Genomic DNA, 20951 nt, shown 5'->3' with positions numbered 1-20951 from the left:
CATAAGGAATTCAAGTCTATCCCCTGCCCTCGTATCTGGAGAGGAAATTATTGGAATAAGAGTGTTTAGACAGAACATACTTTTGATTTTATGGCCTGCACAGAATTTTCAGCTTCTTCAGAACTTTCTCATGAGCCAAGTATATACGAAGAGAGGTCAGATCTCCACAGCATCCACAAACCAGACAAACCAAATGAAGCCTGATTTCATTTCGCACCGTAGCTCACACCACTGAGTTACGTAATGATGCTATTTTGTGACACTGGTACAAGGAAGAGTACAAAAACCAGGCCCCTTCGGACTAAAAACAACCCATTTGGATTGCTACCAAATTTTAGCTGGTCAAAAATCCATGCCTGGGTTTCCATGGCACAGTCATTGAGACTGATTTCTGATGGCAACACACTTCCAGCTGCTCAGATTGCATCTGAATGATGACTCAGCCTTACTCCCTCCAACCATGCCAGACCCAGCCTTGCAGACAAGATTTACTATAAGCTTTGAAATGTCTCTCCCATGTTTCTCATGTATGTGACATCCCGGGGCGAAAAGTGAAAGCAAGAAATATTAATCGAAGAAACAAACTGGCAATGCACAGCTCCAATCCACGGTCATTCTGGAACGTGGTGCCTTGAAACCCATCCAGAATGAAGCTAAGGAGCAATTCTAGCTTTAACAAAGGTGTCATTTGTAACGCGACCCACTCCACCAATGAGACAAAGCCAAAAACTACTAGATTAAAAAATGCGTGTCATTTACAGAAATCCAGCTCTGTGTAAATTTTGTGAGCTGGGGAGTCATTAATTGGTCACATTTACTTACATATTTTCTATGAGCTTTTTATGGCTGCCAAATATCCCTAAATTCACTGACAACAAAGTAGAAAAAGACTTAGCCCATTACATGGCTATTCAAAAAAACAAACTGATTTAAACTTTGCCCTCAGTTAAGCAAAGACAAATTATCTGGAGCTATTTACCATCATTTGATACATACAGCATGTGCAGATTCATATTCATGCATGTCAGTAACATTTACATAAAACCCTATTTAACAACAGCCTCACTCTATTTTTTTCCCTGTAATAGAAAGTAGAAACATGTGCCACAAAGTCTTGACTTCAAGGCAACTAGCAAAGGAATACAAAAATGTTAATAACGTCTTTGTATAGCATTTACAAAAAGCCCTCAGAGACAAGTTTCCTCCTTTTCTCCTCCTCTCTCTTCATTTTAAGCTTTGCAGGTTTCTTCTAAGAATTTTTTTATCTCTAGCAGGGATAGGATAGGTATAATCAGATGAATGAAATTAAAGTAAGAAAATAAACCAGACTGGGTAATCTTGAAGCGGAAAAAAAAGGCAAAAAAAATTTGAAAATAAATAGATTCATAAGAATGTTTAATGGGCATTTTTAATTCATTTTGAAAATAAAGTGGTAATATGTTTCCTTCCACGTTTCTAGCACAGATGGTCTGCAGGACAGTCATGGTATTAAATATCTGATTCTTCTCCACGGCTGAAAATTTCAGCTTTAATTGCCTATTCAGAGCCTGGCCTATCCAGCAAAGTGCAGTGTGGAATAAGTGATGTTTCTGACCATGGCTTACCATTCTCCTCTGGCCATCATCATAGTCACACTTGGGATTCCTTTGGTCTTCCCCATACTCTTCTGCCCCCAGAGATTTCTTTTTCTTTCGCTTGTTTCTTCTTTCCTTGGCATTTTTGGATGCTAAAGGCGACATTTCCAATGAACTTAGTGACATTGAATCAATTCCTTTAGCAGCTAAAGCCTAAAACAGAAGATGGTAGAAGGTGTAAAATAACTTATTATTTGAGTTAAGGATCTCAGTGAGAACTAATGATTACTCTGCTCAGCACTTACTTTTCATTTTAAGTTTTAAGGTTGTATAGGAGATAAGTTAAAAATTTCAGATGGTCATTAATCATAAAACTATCTATCTTGCATGGTGGGAACTGGTCTTAACCTGTTCCTAACCTCTACATTTAGCCACGGGAAAACAAACAACAGGCAAGACATGTTCCTAGTATAAATTCTCACAGGCAGGTTGGACACCCAGATCCCATGACAGAGCATTAGGAATGGCTCCGCAAAATAACGTAGAGCTCACACACAAGATCCTTCGACATTTCAGGAGAGGAAGAGCCTGTGTGCGCCCACACCTGCGGGTGTACGCTGCGCACACATCTCGGGAGGAACACTGCTGGTGCCAGTCAACAAAAATCTCAATCTGGGAAACCTCAGACTAAGCACCCCCTTGAACGGGGACGGCAGGACAGGATGGCAGCCAAGTCGTCTGCCGGGATTTTTCCTCCCCTATCACGGAGGGATGCAAGGAACGGCAGGCAATTCAGCTGACACATCTTTGTAAACACTTATCTTGAGCAGCGGCGCAGGCAGCTATGATGAGAGATGCAAAGAGAAAACCGTGGGCTTAACCGGAGATAAGGGGGACTTTGCTTCTCCGTGTGCTTCAGTGCTGGGCTGGCTATCTGGTGGGATCGCTGCAGGAGCTGGCTGATAACGGACCAACCGCTGGAAACCCAGCAGAAGCCGAATGCGAAAGCCTGAGCACACAAAGCCACAGCCTTGGAAGCAAATGAGCAGCCAGGAGGAAGAATCGATACGCTCAGGGAGGAAGCTGCAGCCCACGCCAGCGCTCTGGGTCTCCATCCCTGGTGCGGGCAGGAGGAGCGCGGGGACTCCGAGCCCAAAGCACGAGGTCAGGCTTGGAGGTGGCCACATCAGTGGCCTGGAGACAAGCCCATTTGCAGAGCCCCCAGACAAAAGATGTAAAGCGAGTGAATTACTAAAAAAAAAAAAAGAAAGCCCCTCTCCAGGTTCCCAAGAACAGGAGAAATGGATGAATCCTCAGTGCTATTGTCTGTAAGCCACTAGAATCAAACAGGCAATCAGCTCTCCGCAGCAAAATACTCCCTTCCTCCCACAGGCATCAGTCCAAGGAAAGTGAAGGCACTTAACAGTCGTGTAAAGAATCAATCATGTATTTCAAGGAGTAGCGGTAGCTCTATCAAGCTGAGAGCACAACAAAACTTAATTCCTGTGGGAAATATCTTTCATGAGCAAGCTGCTTAGAGCAGAGAGGAGGAGGGCTCAGACATCGGTCTAGGCTGTTCTGGTTTGTATTTTTTTTTCTTCCCCGAGTCAATTGATTTAATTGCTATGCTGAAGTGCTTTCTCTTCATAAAGATTCAGCAAGTCTTTTGGTGTTAAGTTCAGGTTTAGGAATGTGTTAGACCAATTGTGCGAATTGACTGATAGTCCCCAAGCAGGCCTATCAATTATATTTGTGCTCTCTTGATACTGCATAGTGTAAAAGATGGTCTACAGAATTTTGGCTTTCGTTTCTGATTGTCACCATATTTTATTGATCTGGAAAATATTGTGAGTTGTGCTACTAAGCAGGCTGTTTTCTTACTGCAAAATAAGCTAATTTTCAGCTTCTTAGCATTTTCTTACCTATTGCTCGGGTTGGAATGCTTCTGCCCTGCGTACCTTTTTCAGCTGTTGAAAAAGGATTTGGAATAAATTGTTTCTCAGGGAATGGAGGATGTCCCCACATCCTGCCTATCTACCCTTTCTGCTTGGGTTCCCATGGCTGGACCATGTCCTGCCCCTCAGGCAATGCAAGCCATAACCCACTACACTCAATCCCAGGGTAAGGAAGGAGTTTGGGAGCGGGCACATCTGGGATGGGTGGTGGGTGGAGGATGAGAGAAAAGCTTAGCTCACGCGGGCCTTGGCATGGGAATTATGGACCACAAGAAATTAGTGGTACAGTGAGAAAGTCAAAACCAAGATCTTGATAAAGGCTTGGAGAGCAAGGTTAAAACTGAGTAGCTCTGACTGGGGCAAAACACCCGAGGAGGACATCTGAAAGCTACGTGGTGCAGACACCCAATTCACTTTCCTGAGCCTCTTCTTCCAAATGTCTAATTTGAAATGTTGGGGGTTGATTTCCAGAATTACCAGGCTTCACTAGTGAACATGATGGACCCCAATTCCTTTCTATAAGATTAGGACAATTCTCCAGGAGTACTGCAAATACAAATGAGTATTTTTGAAGCACACGGAGTCTAAGCAGTGACAAGAGGCACTGAAAAAACCTCTGAGGATGTTAGTCATTTTGTCTTTGAAGCAGGCTTTGAATGCCTGAGTCGGGAAGTCTGCCCGAGCTGGCCTAAGGCTACAGAACAAATGATGAGAAAGCGAAGAGCTGCTCTTGAGTCATGCACTGTCCACCCTTTGTACTGAACAGGGCACGGGAAAAATGAGACATGGTTGGCTGAAGAAAAGACTATGTTATAAAGTGTATAGACAAATGGGAACAATTTAGGTTTTCACGAGCAACGTTCATTTTGACACATTCTGACTTTCAGGGCTTAATGTTCCTTTTTTGTGTGTGTATATACAGGCTTAACTGAAATCAAAGCCTTCAAAAGGAAATTCTTAAATATCTTTAATTATAGCTGGGGCAACAAAGTTGACTGTTATTAGGAAGAGCTCAGCTGGAGTCAAAACACATGAAAATTTGTATAAAATAGGTACGAGTTGGAACTGAGTTTGTTCCCTTAGGTTATGGCAGAAAGTCACTCTGTTCAAAGTGCCTGTACATGGACTAAATTGCATTTACCTATTACTTAAACCATCAAAGAGGATCTTTAAAAGGACTTAAATGATGTATAAGCCTCTACTAGCACTTTGTCAAGGGTGAATTGTGTTTTCTATTTTCTTTCCAAGGATTTAAATGGGCTTTGGATTAGACTCTGAAGCCAGATGTACCCAAAAGAAAATTATGTATATTAGTTTATATTGTGTATCAAGAATTTATTTCTTTCAACTACAGTGCTACGTGTTATTTCAGACTAATTTTCTTATTGTCTTCTTGTTCACAGCTCCTAAAATGTTCTCTTCAGCTGTTTAATAAAGGCTTTCTACCCCACATAAACCCCAGGCAAATTAACTAGTGCTATTAAGGCTATATGGCTACATTTGGCCTCCCTGTTTTTTTAAATTTATGACATAACATTAAATCCATATCCTTTGTATAATTTGCAAAGCTTAACCTCAAGATCTGCTTGTTTACTTGTTCAGGAATGAAGTTATATCTGCTGCAAACAGGTTATCCTACATCTTTGTCTTCATTATTGGACAGCTGGATATTCACGGCAATTTGAACGAGACAGTGAGAAAATGAACATGAGCTGAAGTGGTGGTGGAAGAATGTTCAGCTATGGCTGAGCTACCAAAATAGCTGTTCTGTGCTCAAATGCAGATGTAGTTATATCATCATTGAAATGTCTTACATGCCAACCCATATAATTTCTTCTGCTGGCACATGTGGTACAGTTAAACCAGCACAACTCTGGATATGTAAACCCTAAATGGCCCCAATCCTAGCAGGAAGAGCCATCATTTTTCTTTTAGAAAGGATTGTAATAACTGTCCAGGACAATAAACATTAAGCTGCTTTCAAGCAAACCCTTACTTTGATTATTACATAAATGTAAAATAAAGAGAATGTGAATCTCAAGGTACCATCTGTTCAAGTTACCCAAGGCTAGACATGTCACATAGTTTACTGACCTCCTGCTCTTTCTTTAACATCTCCATGGCTTCCCGAAATTTTCTTTCCTTCTCCTCTGTTTCAGCAATAGTGGCTTGGTTCTGCTCTTCATACGCCATGGCCACAACAGCCAGAATCAGGTTCACCAGATAAAATGAGCCCAGAAAGATGACCAGCATAAAAAAAAGCATGTAGATCTTCCCAGCAGATCTGAGAGTCTGTAAGCACAAAAGTAAAATCACTAACACTTGTTTACACTGTTCTTTAAAAGAAAAAAAACTATTAATTTTTTTGAAAACTTAGATTTTCAAAATCTAAGAAATTCAATATAATTGAATTCAGCCTTTGTTACTAGCCCAAACAGAGTCCTTTTGATGACAAACAACAACCACATGCAAGGAAATAACCCTCTCACCAACAATTTTTTATACCTTATTCAAAAATTATGTGCCTTGCAGTAGAATTCATTTTTAAAAGAAGAATGTTTCTTTACCATATATCTCTGCTGGTTTTCTTTGAGAACGGATAATCTTACAATCAGCTGCAGTGAAAGCTTCCCCCACATAGCTCAATCTATTTTTGTCCAGTGCATAGAAACTTTCGAAGTGGATTCATACTGTATGCCTTCAGATGTCTACAGTCTGGGTCCTTTACAGTCAGTGGGGAGAAAAAGATACTTTTACGATGCAACTCATCAGAGCGTTAGTTGGACGTCTGCCTCAGGATAAGAACCACCAAACCTCGGGCACTGTTGACTGTGTTGTCTGGTTCTCCACCAGATTTATAGGCATAACTGGAGTTTAGAGTAACAGGCTGAGCTTCTATTACAGGGGTGTCCCATGGTCAATGACTTGATGCTAGTAATAGAAACCACTGTGTGACATTGTAAGGTCAAATAATAAGAGGGAGGGATTTGCCATGACAGTTTCAGCCTTCCAGAGTTGTACGTGCAGCTCTGTGCCAAGTAAGTGAATATAGTTGTTTAAAGAATCTTCAATTTAATTGTTTTATGTTTTCCGGAAATGAAATTGGATAACTGGCTGCATGTGAAGCTTAAATCCCCAGTACCTTTAAAAAGGTCTACCTCAGGACCTTCAGAGTAGTATCTGTCAGCACTAACACCTTTGATTTCCTTACGAGCATGCTCCGGTTTGGGCAATTTCGAGATGCAGAAGTAAATCTTCAGCATCTTCGTGGACAGAGCATGTAATTCCGTACCAAACTATCATGTGTAGTTCTTCAGAGGTCGCATGTATTTCAGAAAATGCATGCCAAAACGTGCATTTACTAGCAGACCACCTCACACGCACGACTGTACGTTCATCTGACTCCACTGTGCCTCTGGCTCTCAGGTGTCCATGAGGAAAAGTTTGCAGGTTTGCAGCAGGGAAAACTGAAAGGCACCAGGTAGTCTTGCCATCGGCTGAATTTATCTTTATTATCATGCCTCGAAAAACCAGATACGCCAAGTACACAGATGCTTCTCTTGTCCTTTTTGGAGCTGGACTCAAAAGATTAGTTCACGTTACACCAGCCAGAAAAAAAAATCATGAAGTGGTGACATGATGACCTTTACTAAGTGGTGAATTTCATCCAGATTCAGGTAACTTACCCAATGGATATTTAACTGTCACAACATGATGTGTTTGTTTTATATTTTTAAAAATAATAAAACCATCTCATACCTGTTGATAGAGACGTTCCCAATAATCTTGAGTCATAAGACGGAACAAAGAGAGAAAGGCCCAGCCAAAAGTATCAAAGCTTGTGTAACCATGGTCAGGATTCTCCCCAGCCTTCAGACATATGTATCCCTCAGGGCACGTGCTGCAAGACATGTAAGACAATACATTAAATGCATCATAGATGGCTTCAGCATGGAGAAACTGATTTCCAAGTGAAAATATTGAATGCTCTTGGTTAAGAGCAGAGATCCTCAATGGTAAATTCCTTCACCGGGTGAAAACACAGGAAACAGGTGGATGATAACATCACAATACCAAAGATCTTGTTTTCCCTTTGAGAGGGTAAACTGGGAAATGGTAACCATAGCTCAAGCTGCAATAGCAAATGGGCATTCTTTTCAGATATTTGGAATAGAACGGAATTAGGTGCCTAAGAAGGACTTTAGTGCTTAAAAGTGATTTCTCTTGGCACTTATTCCTAATTAGGAATCATAAACTTGGTGTCTCCTATTACGGTTGTGGGTAATACTGTGATGGTGAACCTGCTTTTCCATAGTCTAGGTTACATAGTCTGACACTGGGCTGGACGACATCAGCGTGTGCCATCTGAGCACCTTCCCGATGGCTTACTACGCCTGACCTTGCACTCACCCTCTGCAGGGACTGAATCTTTAATCTGAGAAACCCAGTCCTTTGTTCCACTCACCGCCGTAGTCTGGGGTCATGACATTTTTTCTGTTTCTGCCACAGCGAAGTTTTCCTTGTGTGTCTTGCAGGTCCATATATTAAATGGCATGCAGACAGCATGAATTCCACCGGCTCTCATTAAAGTTTGAGCCTCTTTACAATAATTTTCTAGCCCCATATGCCAGAAGAGAAAAAGAATGCTCTGTGCTTTACAGCCAGCAGCGGTACTATGTAAGCACCAAATTGCATCATCAGGTGAAACCCAAGGTAGAAGAGATCCCGGGCCAGTGAGCCTCCCTCTCTCCCAGAATGGTGTGATATGATCAGTCAAAAGACCCCACATACCTCTTGGATATCACAAGCCGCTTTCCAAACACAAGACATGCCCCACCAGAAACTGGAGACATAGAGCAATACGCAAAGGCTTACTGCTCTACGTATCATAGGAAGAGAATATGAGGTCAAGGATGTTGCCAGTGTCCTGGAGCTCTACAGTGTTTGGGAATTTAATAGGTAGGAAACATCTAACTATATGGAGGAGCAGAACTTGCAGTAATGCCAGCTCTCTCTGTTCTCCTTGTGCTTCAGATTGAGATGTACCTGGTACGTTTTGTTTCAAATTCTAGCTGACGCAACTAGGGATGGCTGGAACAAGAGGGATTGTGGAAGCCCTTTGTCAGAAATCAGAGACATTGAGAGAGACCAACTTCCAGGCAGGTTTCTGGTAACAGAGCAATACCCTCGGTCCTGGCAGGCAGTGAGCTTGGTGTTCTGCCTGTCAGATGGAGGGATCAAGGTTTTCTGAACTGCCTTCAGATAGGATGATTATTGTAATAGCCAGCCATTTTAGACACTTCGCCAGTCATGTAGAGTGTGTCCAAATACGTACAGCTTTTAACTTTTTTCCCCCCAGCAAAAACCCATAGAGTCTTTCAGCCACTGCTATTTTTTATCAAAGCAAAATATTGCCTCAAATTGAAATGCAAAGCAGTAATAAAAATAATGAAAAGTAATTTTTAAAATGCCACACAAAAAAAAAAAAAAAGAAATTGACTCCTGAGAAAGCCGAGTATGTTTCAGTACAAAAATCAAGGATTTTATTTTTTTTTTATCTCAATTTTATACTGATATAAATCAAATCTGTGCAGCACAGGATAGCAAGCCTGTATTGCATGTTGAAGCGAGAATGCATTGCTCACAAATCTATGGTGTCAGCCACCAACATTAGACATTCAACAACACTTTAAGAAGCTTAATTTAATATCATTAGTCAAGCACAAATTTTTAAGTAAGTCCACTTTGAATGCTGAAAAAAGGAGTGCTGAAGCATAGAAAAATGTGTGCATATCCTTGTTTGCAATAGTTCTCAGAAAAAGCAATAAAAAAATGAAAAAGAACAGTTGATGTTTAATTAATTAAACGTAACACAAGTGAGAATATAATTCTGTCACCTTACGTAGACCCAAATTAGTTTATATAAGTTGAGAATTTAGATAATATTAACTATATATCACACAGAAAGAAAGAGAGAGAAACTTCTAATTTTTTTTCCCTGCCAGCCTAGAAATGCCTCCTTCTAGATCTTTCCTACTTTGACTACCTATTGTTTCCTGGTAAGAGCCACATTTGAATAAAAATGACAGTAACATTACTGAGCTAGAAGAAAGTAAAATGCAGAAATCCCTGCTTTTTGTTTTTACTCTAAAATATGCAGATGCGTACTGAATCGCTCTTGTATCTCCGTGTCCCTTTTTGAGGCAGCCTTTTCACTAAATCTCCTCTTTCCCAAAGGCAGCATCTGCTGTCACTCTCTGCCGTAGAGACAGGAGATTTCTGCCTCTGATCTGCTGCTGCAGGCAGCCTCCGGTGCCCGTGATGTGCTGCCGACAGTATTCACGAGCTCTGAGAAATGGATCCTCTGGGTTCCTCAGAAGGAAACCCTTTCTGCTCTCTTGCACTAAGAGATCGCGTCCAGACAGGACATGAAAATTTTTGTAAAGCTCATTCCTTTTGCCATGAGGAAATGACTGCATTCACACACTGTGCTTGGCTGGAAACTAAGTGATCATGCCCAGAGGTGGACAGCCTTTCCTTGGTCTTCCATGAAAGACCAATCCCAAGTGGGTCCACAGAGCTGGTCTCATCACTCATATTTTAACTTTATTACTAATGGCTAAAACATCTGAATACAGCTGTGAGAAACTTGATCGTATTTACTTTAATGGTGAACTTAAGCCTAGGCAGGGCAGTTGGTTGGAAATTAGGTTTCATCTAGAAGAAGTTGCCTAAAGTCTTCGGCAAAATGGAAATTTTGCCATTGATTTCAATATGAGAGAAAGACTTCCCTCTTGATCTCGTCACCATTTTGAACAAGAGAGTCTGAAAGAAAGAAGATATTAGGAGCATTGCACTTAGATGTATTTTCATAGGAACCTCTTGGCACCACGAATTTAGAGGCTACGAAGTCATTCTTAGTTTCACTACCAATGCTGCTTCCTGGGGAAAGTCCATTTTGATGGCAAACAACTTTTGAGCAACTACTCAAAGCAGTTTACCACAACTGCTTGGAAAGCCCTAGGACATGGAGATGCAATTCCTCTGACTGCGAATGCGAGCAATGGTACCTCAGACCTATATTTTCTGTTTATAATACAGGTAGTATTTTTTCATGTCTCATTCGGTCTTTATGTGTCTGTAAAACCTTTTCCACTCAGCGATAGATTGCTGGTGTGAAAAGATCTGTCTGACTCCGCAGTGAGTGTACACGGTTCTCTAACATTATCCTCAGGTGTAAGAGTATTCAAAAGGGGTGTCATCACCACAGAAAGCATGAACTCCAGCTCAAAAATGCTATTCATGTTAGCTCAAATCCTTCTCACGGAGGCTAGACACTTGAGACAAAATATCCTGCTCCTTATTCTTGCTCACCCTCTTTCATAGCCAGCAGAAGCGATAACCCATGGGGTGTGGGAATGTGTTAAAAACACTGAGAAGAAAACAAAATGCTGCTTCCCATAAAAGCACTCTACAGAAATTTAGGTGTGAGATTCTCACATGAGAATATTATTCTGCAACTGACACCATTTCCTCTGAAGATTTTTTTTTAAGGAGTCCTGAGATTTTGCTGAAGCATTTTGGATGTATAATATTAAGCCTTCCCCCTTCAGATTTTTTAGCAAACTCTTCAGTTTCTGTTACCTCAGGGAAGCGTTTCACAGGATTGCGCTCTCCTCTGATGCACAGGGATGGGCAACAACAACAAGCTACATAAATATAACATCCTCCACAGGAGCCTCACAGGATGCTGTTCAATTGATCACAGTAAAATTAGTGTCATTGATTCAGAAAAGTTAAAAGCATCAGTCTACCTACCTATCCATCAGGCTGTAATCACCATTGTAAGCTGGCATTGGTACAGGAAATTAAAGAATATAAGAAACAGCTTTGTTTTAAATAACACAGATTGGGAATGCCAGAGAGTTGTAGCTGAGGGGCATAATTACAAAATGCTCTGGCTCAAGAGTTTAATCTAGGCAAGCCAAGTAACCTGCTGATCCAGACTGTAGTGGCCAATAGGGTTGTGCAATAAAAGAAGATTTGTGAAACAACCATGTGTTGGACTGTAACATTCAGACCCTGAAAATACAAAAAGCGTTGTCCGTGTGTTACCAGGAGTTAGCGGCAAACAGCTAAGTCGGCTACCACATCTGTAAGGTAAGGCTGCACTTTCATTTGGATTAGGTTGCAAAGACACACAAATTCACTACACCAAATTGCTTATGAAAGAAGCAATAATGGAAGACAAAGTGCATGACACAGACACGCCAAAAAAATAAAAACCCCCAACAATATTGTGGTAAGGGCCCCTTAGTGTTCCTGCTTGGGTCACAGCTTAAGCCCAAGAATGCAGAAACCAAGCTGAACTGCTTAGAGCTGACGTCTTTGACACATGGCTAATTCCAGAGGAATGGAAACCCACCCTGGTGAGCACGGCGGGGTTTCAAAGCCTGGCAGTAAGAGCTGGAAGGAGAGGAGGTACCCATGGCCTCCAAGGCTTGTTGATGTTCACAGTAGAGTCTTCCTCGACCTGCCTCTTCATGACAAAGTCCTCAGGCCACAAAGGAGACGCTTATATCTCCTTTAGGTCACAGGCCTGAGTGCTCTTCTCTGCGCTTTCCAGGTTTTCTTATTGTCTTGGCTTTGAGGGAGGAGATCAGCAGCCAAAGGAGGAGTGCATGCTGTGCAGTGGTGGGGCGGGAACAGATAAACATCCTTAGACTAACATTTGCTCCTACCTGACAAGATGAAACTATCCATTCTGAAACAGGGCAATGCTTTTTTAAAAAATGTATGTAATAAGGGCGAATGGGCAGGTAGGAGAAAGGGGCTGAAAGGCAGCAGCACCCCAGCCAAAGCTGGGCATTGCCATCAGTGGGTGCTCAGTCTGCCTGAAAGTCACAGGTCGCTCTCCTTCCTCTGCTCTTTCTTGTTTTGTTATATTATTTACATTAAATTACTACTGTGATTTACGTCGGAATCTAGTTAAATTCATTTAAGGTATGCTGCATAGTCTGAAGGTTGGTAATAAGTAAGTTAATTTTGCTTACTAATCTGGGTTGCAATTAGGTTACTACCTCTGGTAGTTTAAACACACTTCATTCTTTCCAAAATATCCTAACTTTGGTGACATTTGAAGAAGTCACATTTGGGAACCGTATCCCCTTCCCCATTCCGCCAGCCTTTCGCATCCATCAGCCAGCTACACCCCATCAGATTGAATTTGGCGAGAGTTATGAACACACTAGTCACGCTCGGCACATGCCAAAGGTCCCCAGGAGCCCATCGCCTGGGATGGACCTGCTCACACAGCGAGTTAAACACACGCTGCCAGACCACGACCTGCCTGTCAAAGTTGGCTCGTCTAGCGATCACCTGCAACAGGTTGTTCCTGCTGACCTTGCCCATTCCTGTCACCTCCCAGGAGTACAGCTATGCAAATTAGACACCTGAGCAGCATCTTTACTCCAACCCATCCATGGATTGCACCTCTGAAATGTAAACCTTCCAAACCAAGGGCGCTCTTCTCACCCTACTTGTCCAACACCCAACACAACATGGCCTGAATCGGGGGTCACCTTACATTAAGACTACAAGTAGTAGTAGTAATAATAATAATAATAATAATAATAATAATAATAATAATAATACTACAGATTTAAGTTCAGGCAACTCAGAGCTGCAGTGGTCATGACTGCCAGCAGCAGAATAGAAGAACTGGTTGGTTGCATTATTCTCTGCTGCAGTTCCCCAATTTCCAGCGCAGCTGGAGTTGTGTTACTGGGCACGTTTGCTTGTAGTCAGGGGACAAAGAGCTGTGGGAGAGCGTGCTGTTGACATGTTCTTCTGGGGGACATACATATTCTTCCAGCCTCTCCGCCTGCGAAAGGCTGGGGGAGAGCTGCAGCTCTGGGCTGTGCAAAGTAGCATTGGTGGAAGCATCTGATAGCAGCTCCGCTCCTCGGTACAGTGCATGTTTCTTCTCTGCCCTTGAGGGGAGTGATAAGCCTTTGCAAGGGACTTTAAATCACCACGTGGAGGGTGCATAAAGGCAAAGGAATGTTATTACAGCTCAGAGAGATCAAAGTGCTGCATTGCTGTGCAAGCCGCAAGGAGTATGCTGACAGTACGGTGGAGTGTAGAACCTACCACAAAAATGTTGTTGTCAGTACTCACGGTGACTATGAGAGCAGGCATATGATGCAATTTTATATGTTGGCATTAATTACCTTAGTAAAATACCACAACACAAAAGGAAACAAAGTTGGTTTTTTTTTCTGGTGATACTTTAGAGGACTCACTCAAAAACTTTGTGGAGCACTACACCACATGGTGCTTCCTTCATCCCTTATATGAAATAAGCTCATTGACAGCAGAATTTACCAAACCATATAGAATCTCACCCCACACTGTACATTATTTTAATGTATCCTGTTAAGAAAAATCAAGGTCAGAGTGAGGATAAAGGTAGCTAAAGTTTCTATAGCAACAGTTACTAGGATGCCGTTGCCAAAGGTGCTTTCCTGTTGCATCCTGAAGTAGCTTTACTGGCTGCTTTTCCTTCCTGTTCGCTAGTCTTTTCGGTAATATCAGTACAGACACGATGCAAATGTGCTTTCCTTGTCAGGATGATCTCATAGACTATGCCTGCCCACGAGCTGAATATACAGAACATATCATGTGAAAAGGGAAAAAAAAAATTAAGCAGTCTGACCTTGAGATCTGAAGGGGACACAGCTGACTTAAAACACGCACAGTTTACTGAAAAGCAAGCTCCCTGTTGCAGTTGCAAGTGAAAAAGTGAAAAAAAAACAAAGATAAGTTTCTCTTTTTTTTTTCCTGCTTGTTTACTTTGTACATTGATAGCATCTTGTCTGTTTCTCTTTCGCCTAATGGACAAATTTCCTTGTTCTTTCTATTGCTCTTCCAAACCTTCAGGCAGAAGGGGAAGAAAAAACAACAGTCTAAGCACAGCAGAAAAATATCCCTCTGAAATTACAAGAGGATAAAAGTGGAAATGCTTTAGACCTGAAATGTGTCTTCCTTTTTCTTGCACAGATAATTCCACGCCGCTGCAGCCCCTGTAAGTCTTTGTGGGGAAGAACGGGACTCTGTAGTAGTAATAGGACGAGGGGTAATGGTTTTAAGATGAAAGAGGGTAGATTTAGATTAGATATTAGGAAGAAATTCTTTACTATGTGGGTGGTAAGACACTGGCACAGGTTGCCCAGGGAAGCTGTGGATGCCCCATCCCTGGAGGTGTTCAAGGCCAGGCTGGATGGGGCTTTGAGCAGCCTGGTCTAGTGGGAGGTGTCCCTGCCCATGGCAGGGGGTTGGAACTAGGTGATCTTTAAGGTCCCTTCCAACCCAAACCATTCTGTGATTGGTCATCTCATCAAAATAAGTGGTTAATAACGACAGAGAAGGAGCAAACCGTACTTGCATGGGCAACACGAAGCAGGTTGGTGTGGCCTGACATGAAACGGTTCCCACAGCTCACTCACTGGGAGATATGGTCTGATGACCGCAGCAGGGCGATGCCTGGTAGAGGCACTGCTGGTGTGCTCCAGCAGGATGCCTTGTTGGATCTGAAAGTGGGATCAGGATCAGTGCGTCTCCTCCTGACAGCAGTGCCCTTGGAGGGTCCCTCTCTTCTTGCCCGGTGTTGGCCACGTCCCATTGCCTGGGGCCAGGCAAAGAGCGACAGGGTTTGTCCTTGCTGTAGGTTCCTGAGCGCACCCTAAAGCATTGTGTCCAACTACAGGTCTACCCTTTGGCACTATCACTGTAAATACTCACCTGTGGGTACGTGGTAATTTTGCCCTCAAGGGCCTCTTTCATATAGTAGGGTAGGTGGCTTCAAAAGGCCCGTGATGCCTGATTATAGGCAGTGCATGGTGCTACTTGCTATCACCTGCTCTTCTGCAGCCCTCACAAAGCATAGTCCACTTGATGCTAAAACTGGATTTCACTAAGGCTAGAGCAGTTTTCAACTTCTGCTGCTAGCTAAGATCCGGTAAAATTTGATCATCGTATCGGATATTTACTGGACCTTCCTCAGGGCTAAAACAAGGTGTTCAAATTGGATAAGCTACTACACTGGGAATTAAATTGAAAAGTAAATTTATAGAATTTGAAATCCCTTTGAAAAATCAGACTATCTATCTGAGCTTTCTCAATTTATTTTTAACAAAATCAAATACAAGAAGCTGAAATTGCAAAGAGAACCAACTTGGACAAATCCCAGTGCAGCCACATCCAAAAGAACAACCAAATCTAACCTGAAACGCATACAGAAACATGAATAATTCTGCAAATACACTACATTTTTTTTTGTTAAAAAAGCCTTGCTGTTAGCACTGCTTCCAGTGTCTGACCAATCTGTGACACACATCTCAGAGCAGAGGATTTTTCCATTAACGTAGTGCTCTGAATGCGCTTGTTGTGAAACACCGAGCACGCGTTACTAGCATTCACTTTGAGCCAAAGAACATCTTTGATCACAATCATTTGATTTTCCTTCTACTCCAAACATTACTTCTTGTTTCTGTTGGACTCTCTGTTCCTCATAAATACAAAGCAAATTCTTGCAGTACATCAAGGGGAAAAATGCGGTTGGATAAACAAAATGATAACCAACACAAAAGTTCTATTTGATTAAATGAGGAAAAATCAAATTTCAGGAAGTTCCTGAGGCACCACGTGGGAAACCCCACAGACAGGTTAGTCCTTGTGCAAACAAGAAATATGCCATCTCCCCAGTACTCCTGCCGTGTCTCTGCAATGTGATTTTTAAAGTATCTCCTTGAGGTTGCTTGAGCATACCTAAAAACATAACTAAATGTCTTTTTCTTTCAGCTGCCAGTTAAAGTACCAGAGATAGGTTTGCTGCTGCTGACTGACACACATCTATTCAAATCCCTCCTGAACTAGAATCAATATTAGCTAGGTCCATTACCTCCTGTTTTATTGGCAGTTTGGGTGCTTGTTCAGAAAACAGTCCCTCCTAGTAATGTAATAAAGCCCCCACCTTAGAGATAATTAGGTCGTCTGTGGTATAGCATACACAGATGATCGTTTCCCTGCTGATTTTGGCCTGTTACTCCAGCTCGGGTTGCAGTCTCTATCACTGCACACCCTTACATCAGACCATCTGAGTCTCATCACCTAATAATTGCTATACTATTTAGATTTTTATTTTTTTTTTTACTCTTCTGTGATAACAGAAACCAGCCAAACCTCAGAGTGTCATTAACGTGCTTTTAAAAATGCACTAAAACAGCTTTGCCAATTCCCTCAAGATTTAATATCCCGGCCACAACACAGATATCTCTCGCTCTAACAACAAATCCCTCCAGGAGTGCACACATGACACCACCCTTCCCTGCATTTCCTTTGGGTACCCCGGTGTACCCCAGAGGCTGATAAATTTAAGCTCCAAATTGGGAGCATGCTCCAAAAATGTTGTGAACGCTCAGACACAGCCTTGCCAACTGTCTTTCCCTACCCCTCCTCCTGGTGCCTTGATGGGTTCCCAACTTAATCATCCTCACTTGTCATTAATTTCATTTCTAATAGACTGCCGAACCACAATCTGATGCATCCACTCACTCTTAACTCACCTCCCCTGATCCTGTGTTGCAACCCATCCCAAAAGGTCCCACGCATTCAGATTTGTGTTTTACTATTGAATGTACTTGCTCTTGGTTTTGACTGTTGAAGAATAAGAGAAAATAAATCCCGCCCTGTTAGATATGTCAGCCTGTAAGTGACGGTCTCTCTATCCTAACAGGTGGGAATATGTGACCTTGCAAGTCCCCTGAGGCCTTAAAATCATCTTCCTAATTATCTTCATGTCTTTAAGCAACTGGATGGCTGGCAGGAACTCTATGCGAAGTATAGCAGATGAGACAATATTTGCTAGTGCTGAGCTAAAAAACAGTGTACGTAGGAATATTTATTCCCCATTTTTAGACATTTAAAACTAAATCGTACCCAGTGCTATTAAATATTTAACTAAAATAGGAAGAGGTTGAAGAAGAACGAACTGATGCACAAAGGGAAAGTGGGTTTCCCTTAACGGCACTGATAGTTTTGATGTATTTATCAAAACAAGCAGAAGGACTCTAGGTGTGGAGGTGGCATTTTCCCCTTCTTTCACACAAGAGCTGGAAGTTCTCCCCTGGCTGTTGCAGGCTGTGACCCTCATGGGCATAGTGCCTCCACTGGAAGCTTTCTCCAGTCATGGCTTTTTGCTGACACGCTGCAATTTATTGACTTTTTAGGGAATGAAGTAAGGGTGGTTTTGCTAATATGCCTTGCTAGAACTCGACCCTCAAATTCATACAAGCTACTAATATATAGATACTCTATGGATATTTGGTTGGTATTTAACTTGCCACCATTTGGACAATTCCAAAGCAGCCGTCCCTAAACTGTGCCTCACAAACTACCTATAATGTAATCGACCCTTTTGACATTGCTCATGATCTCAGCAGCCTGCCAGCACCACAGTTCAGGTCAGCAGGGAGAACAACGGATAATATTTCATGATGTGTAAAATATTGTTTGCCGTGCTGAACATTTTTTGCTCAATACTGTTGCCTATTGGCTAGCAAAGGCAAAAGTCCACTGGCATAGGTAGACTGCCAAATCCTGGGATTCCCAGGAAACATCCCAGTAGTCTTGGAGGCCAGCCTGTGCCTGGATAAATGCAAAGTATTACAATCAACAAAGCACTTAATTAATGAATGCTGACATTGTACCTTCCGTGTAACAAACAAAGAGGAAAGCATGGCCCTCTGCCCAAGGAGCTTACAGTCTAAATGAGACTGGCAATACAGATCAGACACACAAGACACGCAGAGGGAAGGCTGACACTTCGTCTTTCCCTTTGTTTTCTGTAAATACAGATATAGACAGTGGCAGCAGAAAATAAAGCATCTGTCTCCAGGACCCCATGGATTTTCTTGTCCTTCTGCCCATAAGCAAGTTTAGATTTTATCTTCCCCTCATCTTCCTGCTCTCTCCCTGTACACATGTGCCTCTTTTCACATTAAGTTCTTCTTAATTTAACCCTTTTTTTTTTTTCAGTCTTTCACGTTTAGTTCTACAAGCTCAAAACATGTCCTCCCATAAGTACATCATCTCACCCCCTCCCCTCATTTGACCTAGGTTGTCCACCTCCCTGGTTCAAACACTTTCATATATTTAAATCAAAAGCTCATCCATCCCACCACTCTAAGGTCTTTTCTTCCTTTTCCTACAACTCCTAACAGCCTACAGTCTTTGCATGGCTTATCGTCTCTGCCCACACGAGATCCCATCTCTCTCCATCCCATCTGAACTCTTCCATTCCCATCAAGATCATGAGAACCTGTCAAGTAAAATCGCACCCTCAGACAATGTGCTTAGATCCTGAGGGCTGGACGCAGGAGGAACCGTTAGCATCTACAGATGGTAGGCATATGAGTAAAGTCCTTTATGCAGAGTAAGTTGTATACCACAGGAATTATTCTGTATCTCTTCACTGTTTATGCTATAAGAGAATGAAACACGTGTAGTCTATAAACATGTCATGTACAAATGTAGATCATAACTCAAAACTGACTACCTTCCCACCTCCGAAGCATGTTATCTTGGGGACTAGCGTTTGTTTAGTTGTTTATCTTCCTTTGCAAAAAGCCAAGACTTCATCATCAGTCTAAATCCCTCCAGCTTTTCTGTTTCCATTCCTCTTTCATTTGCTTTAAAATACTCTCCATTCAGCCAAAGTGTTACTTAGTTTTGACTATTTATTTTACTGAGAAATTTAAAAGTATTGAAAAAGAACTGTAATAAAGCCCCTAAAGATTTTAGACCTGAGTAAGCGACACACACAAACTTCTCTTCCCTGCAGTTCAGAATATTGTATTACTATGCACAATATTGTCGTTATCTTCTCTCCTATTATGACTGACACAAGGAACTTGAATATCTACTTCATGCTGCTGTGAGGTGGACAGAACTGAAGGAAAACATAGCAAAAAAAAAAAAAGCGCAACAAAACCAAACCAGAAGCGAAGATACTTTTAAAGCACTTACCCAGCATCAGTGCTATTGCCACACAGTAACACATCTTCTGTACCATTTTTTATGAAATAGTTCACTGCAACAGAAATAGAGAAATAGCTTTTTAACAAGTACATCCTGGGAACGATAACATTCACAAATATCACCCACCGAGCAGCATATTCAATCGGGACAGTAATTGAGAGATGAATGGTATGCTTTTGCTTTGTTTTGCTCATTTTAACTTTTACAAATTGGAAAAACAAATATATTTTTTCAGAGCTCTTTAGGCACTTGCTGGTTGTATTCCCAGTCTGACCAGTTCAATAAAGTGGCAGCAGGGCCACGGGCAATGTTTGTAGGAAACATCGTCTAGCCATGTCCCTGGCTGTTTTAACCGAGAGCAATGTTACTGAATTCAGTATAGAAGTACGTAGTGAAACCAAACCATAAGCTTGCCCAGAACTTTTAGACTCTACACTGATGAGATACGTGTTAATTGAAGTTTGTGATAGAAATTCCTGACTCGTAGGTTAAAAATGCAACCAGCTATAAGTCAAAATGTAATAATGCTAACAAAGCAGCCCACTCCCCCAGTCTGGTGGATTCTGCTCAGCATAGAAAACATACAGTATAAAGCAAAATAAACAGAAAAATACACCCTGATGAAGATCAAGCAAACAAGGAAGTATTCATAAATACAAATATTTATCAACACAGTAATCTGTAAAGGAGAGAGACAGACACTTCTCGAGGGAGACTCAGAGGAGCAAGCTAAATTTAAGTGCTCTGGATCATTCCCTGGTTGACTATCAATGAGGCTTAAGGAAATTAGCATCCCCAGGCTAATGAGAGCCTTTGTGTACACACTCTCTCTTCTGTCCCCAGCCAACAAAGTCTAACATTCAGAGAAATGGAACAGGAGGCCAACACCTTCTCAAAGGCATAAGCAAAACCAATTTTCCAGAGAGAGACTGAAGAAAAGAGATGTTCTAAGGAGCATCTCTAAAACCTAAATGATGGCATGGAAGAAGGAATAAAAGCATTGATCTAGAAACATAATAAATGCAAAACAGAGGTCAGCAGCTGAGTGACGGAGGGTAGATACATCAGTGTGCTTTGCTGCAGCAGAGAGGACGTGCTCCCCCGTTGACATACGACATGGTGGTGACAGCCTTGCACAGCATGTGTTTGCGAGCAGAGGGGCCTCTGCAGATGATGGTCAGAAGAGGTTCTCCATTCTAGGCTAACTCTCTGTTGTGAAATGTTTTAAAAATCAAGAGTGACAGCTTGCCCAGGCAGGCTATGCAAAGAATGCTCAATGGCACAAGCCACCGAACAGATGTGCTGTGGCTTTCTCAGTAAGCTG

The 20951-nt window shown here is 42.0% G+C and overlaps 1 protein-coding gene across 1 annotated transcript in view; it reads right to left on the bottom strand.

The window, feature by feature from the left end:
• Positions 1-20951, bottom strand: part of LOC141738599 (sodium channel protein type 5 subunit alpha-like) — a 219412-nt gene that overhangs the window by 117015 nt on the left and 81446 nt on the right. Inside the window, exons 8-11 of the mRNA XM_074574027.1 lie at positions 19616-19679; positions 7289-7430; positions 5624-5821; positions 1605-1787 (exon numbers count right to left, since the gene is read on the bottom strand). Coding sequence (XP_074430128.1) covers positions 1605-1787; positions 5624-5821; positions 7289-7430; positions 19616-19679 — 587 coding nt within the window. The remainder of the gene's footprint in view (positions 1-1604; positions 1788-5623; positions 5822-7288; positions 7431-19615; positions 19680-20951) is intronic.

Source organism: Larus michahellis, chromosome 2 (assembly GCF_964199755.1).
Source record: "Larus michahellis chromosome 2, bLarMic1.1, whole genome shotgun sequence".
Classification (NCBI taxonomy): Eukaryota; Metazoa; Chordata; class Aves; order Charadriiformes; family Laridae; genus Larus; species Larus michahellis.
Note: the sequence above shows the minus strand (reverse complement) of the source record. Positions and strands in the feature narration are given on the sequence as shown.